The 17458-nt window shown below is 34.0% G+C and overlaps 1 protein-coding gene across 1 annotated transcript; it reads left to right on the forward strand.

Moving 5' to 3' along the window:
• The first annotated feature begins 11040 nt into the window (after positions 1-11040).
• DDI1 (ubiquitin family protein) lies at positions 11041-14725 on the forward strand. Its single transcript, XM_079061031.1, has 14 exons — positions 11041-11231; positions 11353-11385; positions 11543-11682; positions 11755-11863; positions 11936-12052; positions 12804-12869; positions 12962-13024; positions 13132-13176; positions 13330-13391; positions 13627-13720; positions 13799-13961; positions 14046-14110; positions 14225-14275; positions 14436-14725. Exons 1-14 carry the CDS (start codon positions 11166-11168, stop codon positions 14562-14564), a joined length of 1203 nt encoding a protein of 400 aa, XP_078917157.1. The 5' UTR covers positions 11041-11165; the 3' UTR covers positions 14565-14725.
• The last annotated feature ends 2733 nt before the right edge of the window (positions 14726-17458 follow it).

Below are 17458 nucleotides of genomic sequence, written 5' to 3' on the forward strand. Positions count from 1 at the left end.
TTGGATATGTTAATGGAAACCATAAAGATTATCATGAAATTTCTTGAAATTCCACCAATGAGGTTGCTCTCTTTTCATAAAAAGAATTTAAGCAGGTAAGTTTAAATCATGTATTATTACTATTAATTACTAATTAAAAAAACAATTATTAGTTTTGAATGAAAAATAGACATATGACTATACTTAAAAACCAATTATTTAAGTGTAGGAGTGTAACGTCCCAAAAATATGGTCCAAAATTTTCGTTTTAATTTATAAATAAAACCATGGTTATCAAATCATCACATAAAAATCATAAGTCATTGTTTCTCAAAACATCATGAACATCTGTTAAACATATCAGAGTAAAAACATTCCAAGCTAAAATCATGGTGTGTGCACTGCAGTCATCCCGAGCTCTTCCCTTTGCTACCGGAAGTACCTGAAATCAAAATTGAAAACTATAAGCACGAAGCATAGTGAGTCTCCCCAATCTACCACATACCATACAAATAATCATGTTACTAGGAGATACGAGCCCCACCCACACTCAGGGAGATACGGGCCCCACCCACACTCGGCTAACTAGGAGATACGGGCCCTGCCCACACTCTGTTGTCTACGAGATAAGGGCCCCACCCACACTCCGCTGACTAGGAGATATGGGCCCCGCCCACACTCTGCTGACTACGAGATACGGTCCCCGCCCACACTCCGCTGACTACGAGATACGGGCCCCGCCCACACTCGACTAACTATGAGATACGGGCCCCGCCCATACTCAGCTACTAAGCATACATACAAGTATCACACAGACAACAAGTATAATCAAATCTATCAACCAGTCCTATATTCATACTCAAATAATGATATGAGATACGGGTCCCGCCCACACTCAACTATCTATGAGATACGGGCCCCGCCCACACTCAGATACTAATCGATACACATAACATATACGGGCCGGCCTTGGTGCCTTTGACCCGTTCAAACCAGGAGGAAACTCACCTTACTGTCGGATGATAGTTGAAACATCTCTGCCCGGAATCAGCTCTACTCACTCCCTGGACCAAAACAACCCCTTAGATACCATTCCATACTCATAACCCTTAAGGTCAACTCTGGTCAAGTCAAAGTCAAAGTCAAGTCAAAGTCAACGCTCAGAGTTGACTCAACTCGTCGAGTTTACCCTTCAACTCGTTGAGTTCTCATGAATCACAGAATCGTGAAATCGCGATCTAACTCGTCAAGTTTTCCTCCAACTCGTCGAGTTCCTCCTTCTCAACAGAAACAAGACTTCCTAGTACAACTCGTCGAGTTCCCTTGTGGACTCGTCGAGTTCCATGAACAGAATCGGGAATGTTCGACCAAACTCGTTGAGTTCCTCTATGAACTCGCCTAGTCCCTTGCATTTCTAGTCTATTCAGCCATTTCCTCAGATCTAAGATTCTAGAATACAGATCCATATTGTTTCTATAACCTATTTCTCTAAAGTTGATAACTTGATGGCTTTGCATGCCTCAAATTGACCCAAACTCGAGATATAGCAACCTACTTCCATAGACATGGTCTTTTCTTGGATAAGAACGGGTTTAAGACCCTTTTTCATGATTCTAAGGGCCAAATATCACTGGAAATAGGAATCCTTAGCATATGATCTATGAAGGGTATCATGTTTCCTACAATTGGGTCAAAAAGACCCATAAAGCATAACTAAAAGAGATCTAATCTATGAATCACCAAGTTAAGGACTTTTTACCTCAGAAAGCTGCCAAAGATGGACGAAATCCCAAATCTAATGCTTCTCCTCAAGCTTGATGACTTCTAGTTCTTCTAACTCCTTTTCCAAGCACAAAAACACACACAAATACACTCAAAACTTCAAGTTTCTCACCAAAGAGCTCACAATACGATTTAGGGCTTCAGGGAGGCTGATGAGAGGCTGAGGGAAGGGATTAAGTCCTTTAAATAGGGTGCAAAACCCTGGAAATTAGGGTTTCATCCCAGTCGATCTACTCGTCGAGTTGAGGCCTCTCAACTCGTCGAGTAGGTCACTTAAATTACACGGTTCTGACAATCTCTACTCGACGAGTTTGGGCCTTCCAACTCGTCGAGTTGCTATGTGAAAAAGAATAATTTATAATTTAAATGCGTACCAGGAATCAGACGTTACAAGGAGGCTTGGTGATTAAGTGGGTGTGAAAGAGAAGACTTACCGGTGAAAATAAAATTGTGAGGATGCTTACAACAATGCTTGTGGAGCTGTAGGTTAATTAACTGCATGTTTAGGTCATCTCAAACAATCTTGAAGGTAATCATCGGTTTCTTTTTTACTCCAAACCAAATAGGTGTTTTACAACATCTTAACCTCTTTATATTTTCTGCAGGTGGTATGAAGATAGAAAAGATTGCTCTAGGAATAATTGATAGCTTGAATTTATTTAACTTTTCAAGTTCACTTAGAAAACCAGGGTACTTTACATTATAGGCACAAGGGAGATAAAGCTTCCTAAAAGATTTGGGGTTCAGTTGCATATGATGATGATATAATGGCTGCCAGGACATCCCTATAGTTTTATTTTAATGATGGCAGTTGTCATAGTTTCTTGGATTTATTTCTGGTGTGTTTGTGCTCTAGGTGGATTATTATGTTCAAGATTGTTGGTAGAAAATTTTACAATATGGTGACTATTTTGCCCCTGGTTGGTGTTTTCAGGTGTGGTGTTGTTTTGGTGCTTGGTGTTCGGGGATTTCGTCTCTTTTCATACGCCTTCATTTATGCTAGTTGTCTATGCTCCCAAGGTTGTTGATGCAAGAAATGTCAATATACTTTCATTTATTTGTTTGCTATCATTTTTTTAATGATTATTAAAAAAGGATTTCTCCTTCTATTCAACTACATTTAGTTATTTATGATTAATAAATTCAAATATTTTAGTAAAAAACAATACAAAGTCAATAAAAAAAATATTCTTTTGGTTAATATTTTTCCTTTCTTTCTTATAAACAGAGGGATCCTATAGGTCGTTGATCTTGTAGGCAAGCATGCTTTGTTTAGGGTAAGTGTTATTTGGATTTTCACAATTTCATGTTTACATGCTAATTATTTATTTATTAATTTTTTTTTGTATATTTTGTACTTTGTTGGATTTTGATTAGAAAGAATGGGTGATGTAGATGCAAAGCCTTTCATTGTTGATGTTAAAATATGTTGCATAAGTGAAAAGGAAGTAGAGGATGCTAATAGTTAACAGGCTAAAAGAAAGAAATAACAACATCCCAACTTTTCATCTCTTTCAAATACAATATAGCTTTTTTCAATTTTTTTTCTTATAAAGGCGTTGTACTTTGTACATCTACCTGATTATAACATTATATTTTCCTTTTTTTTGGTTTTTTTTGCTTATTATGTCATAATAAGCAAGAATTTCGGTTATTTTTCATCTGCTCAGTATTATATGATAGGAGAGATGCCTTTTATGTGCCTGATTGTATGAGCTTTAGTTTTGCATGCTAGTGTGTATATCTGATAAGTAGATGAAATGGCTTGTATAGAGTGTGCTGGTTAGATTTTTCGTTTCCTGAATGCTGCTTGCTTTGTGCTTTGTGGGGCTCTGAACAATGTGAGTTAGCAACTAAGTGAATATGCCAAGTCACACGTGGCACATGCTGGATAATCTCAGAGTGATGGACTGGACCCTATTGTGCAACTCTCGTTTGAGTCCAACCGTTCTAGGGTTGAGTCTTTTACTCGAAGGATTATCTGATCTCTGTTGCATAATACTATATTCATGAGGTAGCTAGTTGACATTAATAGGAATTCTTCAGTAACTGAGGGCAGGGTGAGGTCGGGAACCTAGGAAAACCTATTTGTATGCTATGTATATTATTTGTGTATGTGTTTATATGCTTTCCGAGCTTAGCTTGATGACCGGGCGGGGCCCGATGACCGGACGAGGTCCGATGACCGGGCGAGGCCCACTGTATGTTTGGTATGTGGTATTTGGGGAACTCACTAAGCTTCGTGCTTACAGTTTTCAGTTTTATTTCAGGTACTCCAGTTTTCAAATAAAAGAGAATGGAACGATCGCAGCGCATACACTCGTGTTTTCCGTAATATGTGATTTTTGGGATCGAACTCTGATAATTGTTTTATTTGAAATGCTTTTCAATGTTTTGAACAAATTTACATTAGTATTTTAATTATAATAAAAATGAAATTTTTACCTTGGATTTTTTTAGGTCGTTTCACCTTGACATCTAGGGTTTGATTCAAGTGGAGTTTTGAAGCATCCAAGCAAGAAAGGAAGCAATCAAAGGCCAAGAAGGTATAATTCCTTCTCAACTACCTCTATTTTTCGAGTTCATCATTGGGGATTGAACCCCCAATGTGGATTTTTGCCTCAATAGATGATTAGGGTTTGGTTTTCTAACCTCCATTGAGGGGTTTCCATGGTTATAATCTCAATCCAATCATCGTATTGGTGGATTTGATTATTTGGGTAAAAGCTCCATGAACCCTAGAAAACCCAAATTTGGGAATATTTCAATTGATGATGAAATGAGATTGGATTCTATGACCTAGATGATATTTGATAGCAATAAAACCAATTGGAATGCTCAAATTCATCCATGACGGTAGAATCAAGCATAAACATGGGTTTTAGATGGTTGTGTGATAAATTGTGATGAAAACAATGAAATTCTTGGAATGTGAGCATTTGATGAGTATATGACACTCATAATCATGAGTTGGTACTAACAATATGATTTGAATGCAAGAATTTGAAAGCTCGAGTGATCTGTAGTTGAATTTATGGAATAATTGGCCATAAGGACATTTTGGGAAATCTATTTATAATTACATAATGGTTGACATCTAAGAGGTAAATGACATTAATGGATATGAATTGACACTTTACATATGGAATTGGAACATAAACATGAAGAGTATATTGATCTATAAGTGGTTCTAGTGATTGTTTTAGCCTAAAGGGCAGTTTGGGAAACATGGAATGGAATTGAGGATTCCACGGTTAGTTTAAGTACCTGCAATGAGATTAACGGTGGTCTTATCTACTTGACAACACCCAATGATGTATTAAATGATTTGGGAATAAGTCATATTGGTTAAAGAGTGTTTTTGATCAGCTTGAACTCTTAACCCTTTCATTTTAGTGTTTGTAAAGCATTATGAACTTAACATTTTGATAAAGGTTTTAATGATTAAGTCATCATGAGGATAAGGGTTAATTGAGTATTTGAGAAGTTGATAGTCCTTATTATGTCCATAAAAACCTTGTGGTGAAGTTTGGTAGCCACTGGAGGTCTAGAAAACAAGTTACAAAGTTTTTAGCAAAATTCTGCACAAAATGGTGACTTGTAGTTTGTACACGGGGCGTGTCAAATAGTCTGTTAAATGTATCATTTTCGTGGAAAACCTTGTAAATGACCTCCAATTGCCCTCAAACTTTATATATAAGCTAATAATAAGTAAATAAGCTTATGGGAGATATCTATATGATAAAAATCCATGAGGGGTATTTTTGTCATTTTAATGACTTATGTTCATCAATGTTATATAGGAGGCGATTTAGAGTGTTTATCTAAGGAAAGAAACTAAATGAGGACTAGCAAATCTTCTTGTGATTGAGGTGAATACGCGTTGGCATTTTCCCCACTTAGGGGTACATGGCAAAATGATTTTTATAATAATGAAATATTAATGTTTTGATATATGAAACTTTTTGAAGTGAAAGTGTTAAATGATTTTGGAAAGAATTTTTTGAAAGAATGCCTTGAAGGCAAGAATGTTTTTGAAAGAAAGTAACATTTTAGAAGAACAAATATTTTGATAATGTGTTTGAAATGTTTTGAAACGAGTATTTTGATAAATACATATGAAATGAGTGAATCATGGAAAGTAATGACAATAAATGAAAAGTAATGAAAAGAAATGGAAAGTAATGAAAAGAATTGGAAAGTAATGAAATGAAAACTGTCCGGGCCATGATACCTCGTAAGAGGCACTAGAGGAATCTATCGGGTGGCGCCTCCCATTCGTGAGATAGATGTCCTAATGGAAATGATGCATTGGTGGATTGATTTGTTCTTTTCACCTTGGTCTAGACTCGGGAGTGGTTCCTTTATTGGACGTAGACCCTAAGTATAAAAATGTCAACGATTTAATACCGAAATTAGCCCTTAATGATAAAAGAAAATGAAATATGGAAATATGGCTTTTGAGATGAAATGAAATGATAAGATATGAAATGATATTTATGACATGTATGAAATGAGTTTTCCTTGAAAATCCTTGAAAATGTTTTATGGTCTAAAACTATATTTTGCAAAGACGAAATGTTTTTGGTAAAAATGTGATAAATGTTTTGGGTCACAAACCCACGTAGCTCACGAGACATTATTGTCTTACATATATCTTTTTAATGCCATGTATCTCAGGTTATCTTTAAGGAGAGATGATGATAGATGGAAGTTAGAAGTCGAGTGATAAAGTATGGAGTAGAAGTTGTTAAGTTCATTGTTAATTATATTGATGTAATTATTATTGGCTTGCTATGGTTGTATTGATGCTTAATGGTAACACCAATTGTTTTAAATTTGTAAATGTTTTTTTGTGGGACCGGTTTTTGTTAAATGTGGGTTAAGACCTGAATGTTTTTAAAACCATAGCATGAAAAAGTTTTGAAAATTTTGGGGTGTTATAGTTGATTTCGACGAAGTCCGAATATTTGCAAGCAGAACTTCAATGGCTACTTTCTTTTCTTCTTTTGAAACTTCCAAAGTTTCGCTAATTAAACTACAGAACGAGAAGTTGTATCCCGAGGGACCGAAATGCTCGAGGGTGAGAGAGAAACTCTTTGGAGAGAGCAAGAGATAGATGTAGCAAATGAAGAGACTTTGCCTCATATTTATAGGAGTATCGAATGACTCATCACGTCGCGGTGGTTGGTAGGTTTGCCTGGTCCAGGTGCTGCCACGTGTCACTTTCCTATGGAGTCGCGTCATATTTGTAGGTAAATTCTCGCCTTATTCGATAAATTGTAACTTTCACATACAAGCTCCGTTTTCGACGTTATTTATATTCACGGTTTCGTAATTCTAATTATTACAACTTTCTTTTAAATCCTAACAACTTATTCGTAGTCTATATTCACTTTATATTTCATAAAGATTATATTGACATTCTTTATATCTATGGTTTCGTAATTATGTAGACATCAACTTTCATTTACATTACTTTGGCTAACAAGTAATCTAATTTTGTTTCATATTTCACAAAAAATCCCGATGAAATACGTTGTATCAAGTAACTTCGAAAAATCATAACTCATATGACCATTTTGACCTTATTACAATTCCTTGTATTTTCTCGCTTGTTTCCACTCCTTTCCTACGTTCTAAACATCCTAAAATTTGGATGCTACAACAAACTGGTTGGAACATAGGTTTATGACTGATTTAACCTCAAGGTCCTAGTTACACGTATGCGATTCTATCGGGCTTATTCCAAAAAATCCAAACACCCTGTGTGTGTGTGTATATATATATATATATATATATATATATATATATATATATATATATATATATATATATAGGGCGTGTTCGGCATGCAGCTTTTGGGAGCTTCTGACTTCTAGCTTTTAAGAAAACGTTAGTAAAAAAGAAAAAGTCTCGTTCGGCGACGGGAGCGTTTAGCTTTTAGCATAAACAAAACGCTCCAAAATCAAAAGCTACATGGAGTAGCTTTCAACAAAACGCTCCTAAATCAAAAGCTACCCGCTACCAGTTAGTTTTGCCGAACACACCCATATATATATATATATATATATATATATATATATATATATATATATATATATATATATATAAGTATTATAAAAGAATATTGATATATGATATCATGATTATTCCAAAAACCCAAAAACAAAAATAATCAAGAACAATCTCAAGTATTTGGAGATAGTCTTGATTCTTGCGAAAATGATAAATGTGAAGAACTACATGATAATTTTTAAATTGACAAAAACATTTTTTGTTTTATAGTGAAGGCTCGTGTTCTCATGAAACAAAATAAAGACAACTTGCAAGAGTATTAAGTTTGATATCATAGTTAACTTCAACAGTGAAGTTTGAATATGAAGTAGCAAGTGAAGCTGCAGTGTACATACTAGACGTTAAAAAGTCATTTAAGAGTGACACTGAGAGGGAACTTGGGTTAAGAGTGACACTAGAGGGAACTTTGGTAACATGAAGTTGTTGGCCTGATTAAAGTAAGACTCTCATACTAAGTTGTATAATATTAAATAGGGCAAATGTCATATTAGTCCATCAAACTTATCGTGTTTGTTTTAAAAGGTCACCAAACTTTTTTTTTTTTTGTAGATTTAGGGAACGAAGTCCGAATTTACCATTTTAAAAGGTCCTTATTTGATCAGATACCGGGTAACCAGGTAAAATGTGGTGACGTATACTTGATAAATAGGCTTAACACTTAAGAGGTTTGATGTAGGCCAAATTATTCTTTCAAGCATTTTGTCGAACACTTTCTATGCAATTCTTATATCTCTTTTTTTCTAACACCTTTATGCATTTCTTATTTCCCGCGTTAACTGTTAATCCTTTACCGCAAACCCATTAACTAGAATAGCTTAATTTTAGCAGTCATTATGTATGAATAGAGGAGAAAAGCAGAATTATTAAAAGGAAAACCTAATTATGTTCTTGACAGTCTATTCAATTGAATACATGATATCAATCGGACATTAAACAAAATCCCTTACTATATCCAGTTATTTCACTGGCCCATAAAAACCCGCTTCCTTTATCCGAAGGTGTGAAGCAATCATGCAGATTGATCCACTTGTCGTGTTCTTCAACAAAGATGCATTTTGTTTTGCCTGTTTTGATGTCAAACTTAAGGAGCTTAAGTTTGGAATGAGACCTGTTTAATACTTGGGCAATCAAGGCATTTCCATACATCCAGTTGACTCTAGATAAATACTCGTTTTCACCATCGGTCCCACTCCCACCGCAACAAAGATCCATCCAGGTGACGGCCCCACCAATAACAGGGACAACACCAAGACTGTCCTTCACATTTGTGGCCCCCGCAAATGGGTAGGCGTGTTCTTCTTGAGCCTCTAAACCGATTCACGTTTCTGGTACGCCGATTCACGAAGAAGATGAATTGGATTGTTCCAATTCACATTTCTAGTGCTCCGATTTACGTTTCTGGTATGCCGATTCACAAAGAAGATGTATTGGATTGTTGATTGTTCCGATTCACCACGAAATGATTCTAAAACTTGAAGTACTTGAATTTAGTTTTGGGGATAAGTTTGGAGAGGGGAAAACTGTTATAGTGAGAGGAGGTTGGAGGAGATGAGACTAGCAGTTTGAGAGATTAAAACCTGTTATAGTGGGTCAAGTGATCTTTTTAACAGGGCAAACGATAGTTTATTCCCTAAATGTATAAAAAAAAAGTTTGATGACATTTTAAAACAAATATGAAAAGTTTGATGGGCTAATATGACATTTGCCCTATTAAATATGTAGTAGACTTAGGCGTTGCTTGTTTTTAAGAGGTAAAATATATGCAGTTTGTGGATGATATCTGTAGAAAAATATGTGGATCAAACGTTAGCAGTTTGTAAGAAAAAACAGTTTGTTTTTAACGTAAGTAGTATGCTAAAATAAATATAAATTATAAATATATAAAACAATTCAAAAGTAAAATACCAATTAAAATATGAAACTTAAACAAAAACTAAATTATTTTTTATTTGAGAATAAATGTGAAGACTTACTCACGTAATTAATTAATTAAAAAAAGTAATAAAAGTAATACAAAAAACAAAGAAATAAGGGAAAGAAGAGGATGAATGTTTTGAATTAAGAAAAAAATGAACATTGCATGTGGGTGGGAAGTAGTCCTACATCCTTACTAACAAGAAAGAAAGGAAGCAAGTGTTTCCACTTCAGAAGACATATAGTTGTGAAAGACATTGGACTATGTCTACCTGGAGAAGAAGATATACAGACGTTTTGACGTCTATGATCTTTTAAAAAACAGATTACAATGAAAATGTCTACCTGTAGAAAGAGCTTTAGTAAGATTAATTAATTTGATATGAAGAATAAATACAATATGAAATTTAAAATGATGTGATGATTATTAAATGCAGATCTTACCGTAAACAATTACTATTGATTTAATTCATGTTCAGTTTTACATGTTTACGTTTCCATGAATACTATTGTATTCAAAATATCCCGTCACTTATATTTTAAGGAAGAATGTAATGAAGTAAGACAAATGTGAGGTATTGATAGATTATTCATTGACAGTTATAACATAGTGATGTAACTAACATCCACATGTACGCAATGATGATTGTGTATTGAAAGAACTCATGCTTAAAGAATTAGTCAATATAAATTTTGTCCGAGTAATACTAAGATGATAATATCATATGCCCTCGAAACGCAGATACATGAGACTCGACCTTAATCTATTATGATTTGACGTGCTCCAACGTTGTCCGCAACTGAACATTTATAACATAAAACTTCAAATTCATTTTAGTGAAATTTTAGCTTAGTCTATTATCATACGCTTAGATCTGACACCTTCAAGGATTGCCGTCGAAATGGTCTTTGAACATTTATAACATAAAACTTCAAATTCATTTTAGTGAAATTTTAGCTTTCACTGTAAACTCAATTTTATAGCTAAAGCTTGAATTTTAGTAGATAGACATTTACATTTTTTTTTTATCAAATCTAGTTTAGGGACCTTTTTTTTTTTTTTTTTTTTATTTATGAGTTAGATTTTTACATATAAAACAAAATAATCATATAAAACACATGTACCAATTCAATAATTTAGTCTTAATTTTATTTTATAATAATACATTACATTTTTTAATTCAATAATAATTTAGTCTTAATTTTATTTTATAATAATACATTTTTTTGTGTGATTATCCTATTTGTAATATTTATTAAGGATAATTATTGGCTGTAAAGATAAATGGTGATCACTTTAAAACCCTTGGTGATCCCGGGTTTTGTTGAGGTCAACAAGAACAACCTTCAACAAGAAACCACAGTAAATTAGCAAATCCTCGTTGAGAAGTTTCAATCAAATCGCTGAAGATATGAAGATCACTGTAATGACGGCCGATGAACAAATTATTACTTTGGAAGTGGATCGCGACGAATCCGTAAAATTTCTTTCTTTCTTTACATCCTTCCTCTCAAAACCCTAGAAAACTTTCTGTGCGGTTGTTTTAATTGTTTGATTATGGCCCCATCTCAAAAACTACAACTTTATTGTGTCAACAGGTGGAAAATTTGAAAGCCCTGCTTGAAATTGAGGTGAGATTTTGAATTTACTAATAGTAATTACCTTTATCCAAACTCATCGTTGCCAAACGAGGGTTTAATCTGATATTTGATCTCTAAGTTTGTACTTGTCAAGGGTTAAATTAGATACTTCACTAGAAATTTCACACATACATCGTTTCATTTGTAGTCTCAAGTACCACTTCAGCAACAACAGTTGCTGTACAATGGAAAAGAGATGGGGAATTCCGAGACACTGAGTCGTTTGGGTGTTACAGATGGTGATTTAGTGATGATGGTTTCCAGTCCTTCTTCTTCTTCTTCAGCAAGGTATGCTTTTAATTCGATTTGATTTAGACATCCAGTGATGATGGTTTCTTATAGATATATCATCAAATTCAGGGGTTCTAGCAATGAAGTTAGGTTAAATCCCGATGGATCTGCTGCAGATGCAGCTGCATTCCAGCAGCAAGTGAGGAATAATTCGAATTTGATGGCCCAATTGTTTCAGGTAAAAATTGTGATTGTCTACTCACACGTGCATTTATCTTGTGGTGTTCCTGATCCTTGATGTGAATAACAGAGTGATCCTGAGTTGGCACAAGCTGTTCTTGGGAATGACCTGAATAAGTTGCAGGACATTTTAAGGATGAGACATCGTCAGAGATCTGAGTTACGTAGGCAACAGGAGGAAGAGATGGTAAGTTGCTTATACTGTTTCTTTTTGACTTAATGCAGAAAGGAACAACTTAATAGAGAAAGTCAGGAAAAGATGCTTTTTGCATTAAGTTCTTAACTTTTTATGAATTTTTCTTTTGTTCGTCTCTTCCTTCCATTTCTATAAGCGTGTCATCATTCTTTCATGTATATTAATTAGACGTTTGGGCCTATATTTAGTGAACCTAGAAAAATCTACCCAATTATATCAATGTCATTTAAATACAAAACAATTTTCTTTCAAAGCACAATTCCATAGTAAGAAAAAGATTTGAAAGGAAACGAGAGTGAGATTCTATAATAAGCAAATAAATAAAAGATCATTGCTATTTCTTACATTTAGCCCTTTGGCATTTAACCCTAAAGTTAACAAATTGATTGTGAAGATGTGTGCTTCAACAGGTATACATTGAAAATTCAATCCACTTATAGCATTGTACTTTCAAGTTGTTTCTCCATAGGACATTTTACTTTGGAAAATTTACCTAATGAGCATCTAGATGACATTACTATAAATTGTAAGAAATAGGGCTCAAGTTGCTCTATGATTTGTTTTAGGAATTCTACTAGTGCTCCATATTTGTGTTCTCTTAGGCTACCTGCGTTAATGGTAGTTTGCTTTAGGAATACTGTGGGCCCCATGTTTGCAGATATCATGTGTAATTTTGTATCTACTAACCCTGTTCATGGTATTTTGTTTGTTTCAAAATCAAAAATCAAAAATCAAAACACAGGAGCTACTTTACGCAGACCCTTTTGATGTGGAAGCACAAAAGAAAATTGAAGCTGCAATCCGCCAGGTGTGTGAATGTGGATCTATTTATCATTTTTCATTTTTTCTCACTCGTGAAAATATTATATAATTATAAACTCATTCTGACTTATTTTACAGAAAGGTATTGATGAGAATTGGGCTGCTGCACTAGAACACAACCCTGAAGCTTTTGCAAAAGTGGTATGTTATGTATTTTAAGTTATAAGCAAGCACACCACCTATATACATACAAATACAATTAAATCTAGTTCATAGCAAACCAACACTTATTTGAATTACTTTTGCAGGTTATGTTATATGTTGACATGGAAGTTAATGGCATTCCCATGAAGGTAATGATTATAAAATATCATGTTGACATGTTTTACATTACCAAATGCCAAATACCAACCAGCTGCTATATCATTTGATTCCTGTGTTGATAAACTCTTTGGACCAAAGCTGTTAGATGAGTAGTAATTTAGGTCTTGCTTAACAAATTTCAGGCGTTTGTTGATAGTGGAGCACAGTCAACTATAATATCAAAAAGCTGTGCAGAGCGTTTGGGGTATGCATTCTTTTCCCATTATTAATTAGGGCATCATTTCTTCTTATTACAACGACATTCTACTTTCAGTTTTTTTCTTTTTGACTTAATCTGGAATGGACTGACTTAAAGAAACATGGCTTATTGTATTAAGACATTACCCTTTTACCTATCTATCCTTTTCTTTTTCTTTCATGTTAAAATCGATGAAATTTGTTGTTTTCTGGAACGTAAGGGTAAAATGGTATTTTTTCAGATTGCTTAGGCTCTTAGACAACCGTTACAAGGGCATTGCTCAAGGAGTTGGTCAGTCAGAGATCCTTGGTCGGATACACGTTGCGCCAATCAAAGTAATCTTTTTGCTTTAAATTCATTTCACATTTTTGCTATTTTTTTTTAAATGTTATTTTTAAATGATGGTATGGTAGATTGGGAACATCTTCTATCCCTGTTCCTTTTTGGTGTTGGATTCTCCCAACATGGAATTCCTGTTTGGATTGGATATGCTGCGTAAGCATCAATGCATTATTGATTTAAAAGACAATGTCTTGAGAGTTGGTGGAGGCGAAGTTTCTGTGCCCTTTTTGCAAGGTTACAAACTTTTTCATTACACTTTCATCAGATTTGGGTTGTGAAATATGACATTTTTAACCTTTTATGTCAATTAATTTACAGAAAAGGACATCCCGAATCGCTACTTGGATGAGGAGAGACAATTGAAGGAAGCCTCTAGCTCCGGAGTAAGACCTTTTTCTTTTTATTCTATCAAGTGAAGTGATGTCTCGATAAATAATGTTAAAAAAGTATTAGAAAAAAACGATGTCATGATTTTATAAAAAAATATAAATTTTCAGGATGCATCCGGATCACAACCTGCAGGACCTGCCAGCAGCGGGCCAGCACATGTGAGTTTCTTTTTTTATTTAATACAATTGTTAATGATTTAATGTATGTCCAATGAGAATTTCAATATATATATATATATATATATATATATATATATATATATATATATATATATATATATATATATATATATATATATATATATGTTGTGGGTTTCAGGGAGCTGAATTTGAAGCCAAAATTGTGAAGCTTGTTGAGTTGGGGTTTGATAGAAATTCAGTCATACAAGCTCTGAAGCTATTCAATGGAAATGAAGAACAAGCAGCTGGTTATCTTTTTGGAGGCTAAACATCATATCAGTTATTTCAAAATTTTAAGCTAATTATGAGATTACAAATTTTCTTTTGAGATGTGTACTTTGTAACATTAAATTCTTGTTTTTCCTACTTTGAAATCTGTACTTTATAACATACATTGATTTTGCTGGTCAATGACCAAGCTTGACAACAGTTTGAGTTTTATAGACATTAAATTTAGGTGCATAGCTATCAGCTATCAGCCATCAGCTGCTCTCAGAATATGGAGTAGATGCTGATATCTTTCTTGTGAATGTTTCCTAAAAGGAGGAGAGTGAGTGCATTTGCAGTTAATTCTTTCGTAAAGAAAACTAGAATGTCAAATAAACACATTAATCAAATGTTCGTATTTGCTATAATGAAATATGAATATTTTGTCCCACATTGATGGCAAGAGGAAATGTGGAGTGATCTCCAACCCTATAAAAGTAGTCCAAGACTTTAGAGTAAAAACTGCCTAAATCAAATACGTTTTTAGTATTTGATTCTTTCTTTTCTCCTATTGCTCCTAATGTTTTTTTTTTTTTTTTTTTTTTTTGTTGAACAACATGGTTAGTGGTTAGAAGTTAGTATCATGAAATTGTAACGTCTGGGTTAGAACTCGGACCTCCAATCTAAGAAGCGAAGCCTTTACTAAATGGGATAGTCTCACATTGGCTTGCTCTAATGTTATTTGTCCCGATAAAAGTATAAGATGACATGACATTTTGGTCCAATGTGGCATAACATGTGTCTGTCCACATGATGATTTTTTTTCTACCAAAAACCAATTTTAGTTGTCTTCTAGATTGTGTTCGTGTCCATTTTTATCCCCAACGTCTACTGTTATTGAAATTTGAATTGATAATTTCAAAAATCGACCCATATGAATTTCTTCGAATTTTCATACCAAATAAAGTATATTGCTATTATTTATGTTCATGATAAAGTACATTGGTATTGCTAATTAATTTTTCACACCAATTAGGTACATTGCTATTATTTCAAATTTTTAGACCAAATAAAGTATATATGCAATAAAGTATAATTACATTTGAACAAACAACTTGCATAACTCAACAATACTATATAATTTCATATTTGTATTACCAATTATCAAAATGACCACATTTGAAAATATGACATACAAGATGGACAAATGGTTAACATCAAAAGCTTCTATATTAAAATTAAGAAACCCTTTGACAATATATTACATAAAAAATTATTTTAATCTCAAAACTACCAACATTTCCAACCTATTATCTGCACAAAAATTTCCATCTTCTACATACACCTTTCTCACATTCTATTATCGACAACAATATTTCCATCTTTTACACACAATTTATGTCTAAAAAATTTCTCATCTTCTACACACTTTTCTGTCTAAAAATATTCCCATCACATTACCATCACCCTACCTTCATAAAGACCTACCAACACTCCCATATTCCATTGTCAACAACCCCCCCTCCCACCCACACACACACACATTTGCAAAAAACACCGACAACACCTTCCTACATTCACAAACAAACACCTGTATAGTTCTCTCACCACTTTATGAACCTGCACCCAAACCTCTTCCACACCATGGACTTCTTCCTCAAATTTCAGAAATGACACATCTGCTTTATAATCTTCCAACTCTACTTCCTTCGCTTCACTATCTTTAACCTTATCCACCTTCAAAAATATCCTAACATCCGCTTCATTATATGTTAGATCTACTTTAGGGTCATCTACAACCTCTATTACTTCATAAATCTATTCATGAAACATGTCCCCTTATGTTAAATATACATACTTATCACACCCCTGTTAGCTAAAGCATCTTCTATGAACTCATTAATTTCATGAGAGAAGGTTACAAACCTCGACTCGTCATCTAGTGACCTATTTGGTATATAATGAATTACATAGTGGATATGTGATGAGAAAACCTCAACAATAAATGTAATAAAGTCCAAGGAGTTCGTTGGTAAAAAATCCTCGCCACTGTACATCTTCACTTCGGCATTCAAGTAGCGTAAGGGGTATAGAACAAAAGGTCCTAAGTGGTAAATGTCAATAGTCAACATCACATGAGGATCAACAACCATTCTGCAAGCAACAAGCAATGCCATCAACTCCATTCATGCCAAGATTTGGGGTTTTCAAGAAACTCGATGTTGCTGAGGAACTTTACTGTTAATGGAGCCTCACGTTGACAAATAAAATGATTGATATTTTTCATATTCCTATCCCTAATTTCTGCATCCATACCTTAAGCAAGAATTTTTTTAGTTCCAAACCGGATGATTTGGTTAGTATCAAAGTATTATCAGTCGAGCTGCATGTTGACAAGCTGATTGGATCAACGTGTGTGAAAGCTGATCACGTCAACATTAACATCTACTATACCAACCATGAATTTGGTGATGTATTCTTAAAAGACAAGACAACTTGGCGTAAATACTTATTGTTAGAGTCAAAACCAATGATTTGATGAGTCAAAGCACTTCAGCAACCATCTACTATACCAACCATGAATCAGTTAGCCTGCTGAGTTGGTGCTATTAGCCATAATCGTTTGAAGATATGCAGTTGACTAGTTGACTGAAGACGTGTTCTCAAAGGATAGTCATTGAGATATATCCTAATATGGATAAGGATTAGTTTCCTTATATTGTGGAAGACTCTAATTTTAGAGATTTCATTTATCATCCGAACCTATTTAAGTAATAGGTTTTATTTTTTGTATGTCTTACCTTGATTAAAAAAATAAAATTTTTCTTTGTAAGGTGTTTTGTTAGAGTGTGTCAAATCATAATAAGTTATTTGATTCATTCTCTGTAAATTTGAAGTAATTTATTAATATACATTATTTTTCGAAGTATTCATTGTGTGTTATAGTGATTGAAT

Source organism: Lactuca virosa, chromosome 7 (genome assembly GCF_052849685.1).
Source record: "Lactuca virosa cultivar CGN04683 chromosome 7, Lactuca_virosa_CGN04683_v6, whole genome shotgun sequence".
NCBI lineage: Eukaryota > Viridiplantae > Streptophyta > Magnoliopsida > Asterales > Asteraceae > Lactuca > Lactuca virosa.

Bases quoted from the DNA above. Each gene is read 5' to 3' on its own strand.
- DDI1 (XM_079061031.1), top strand. From the start codon at position 11,166: ATGAAGATCACTGTAATGACGGCCGATGAACAAATTATTACTTTGGAA. The intron at 11,864-11,935 runs GTAAAAATTGTG...TGTGAATAACAG, and splicing joins TGATGGCCCAATTGTTTCAG to AGTGATCCTGAGTTGGCACA. The intron at 13,177-13,329 runs GTAATGATTATA...AACAAATTTCAG, and splicing joins TTAATGGCATTCCCATGAAG to GCGTTTGTTGATAGTGGAGC.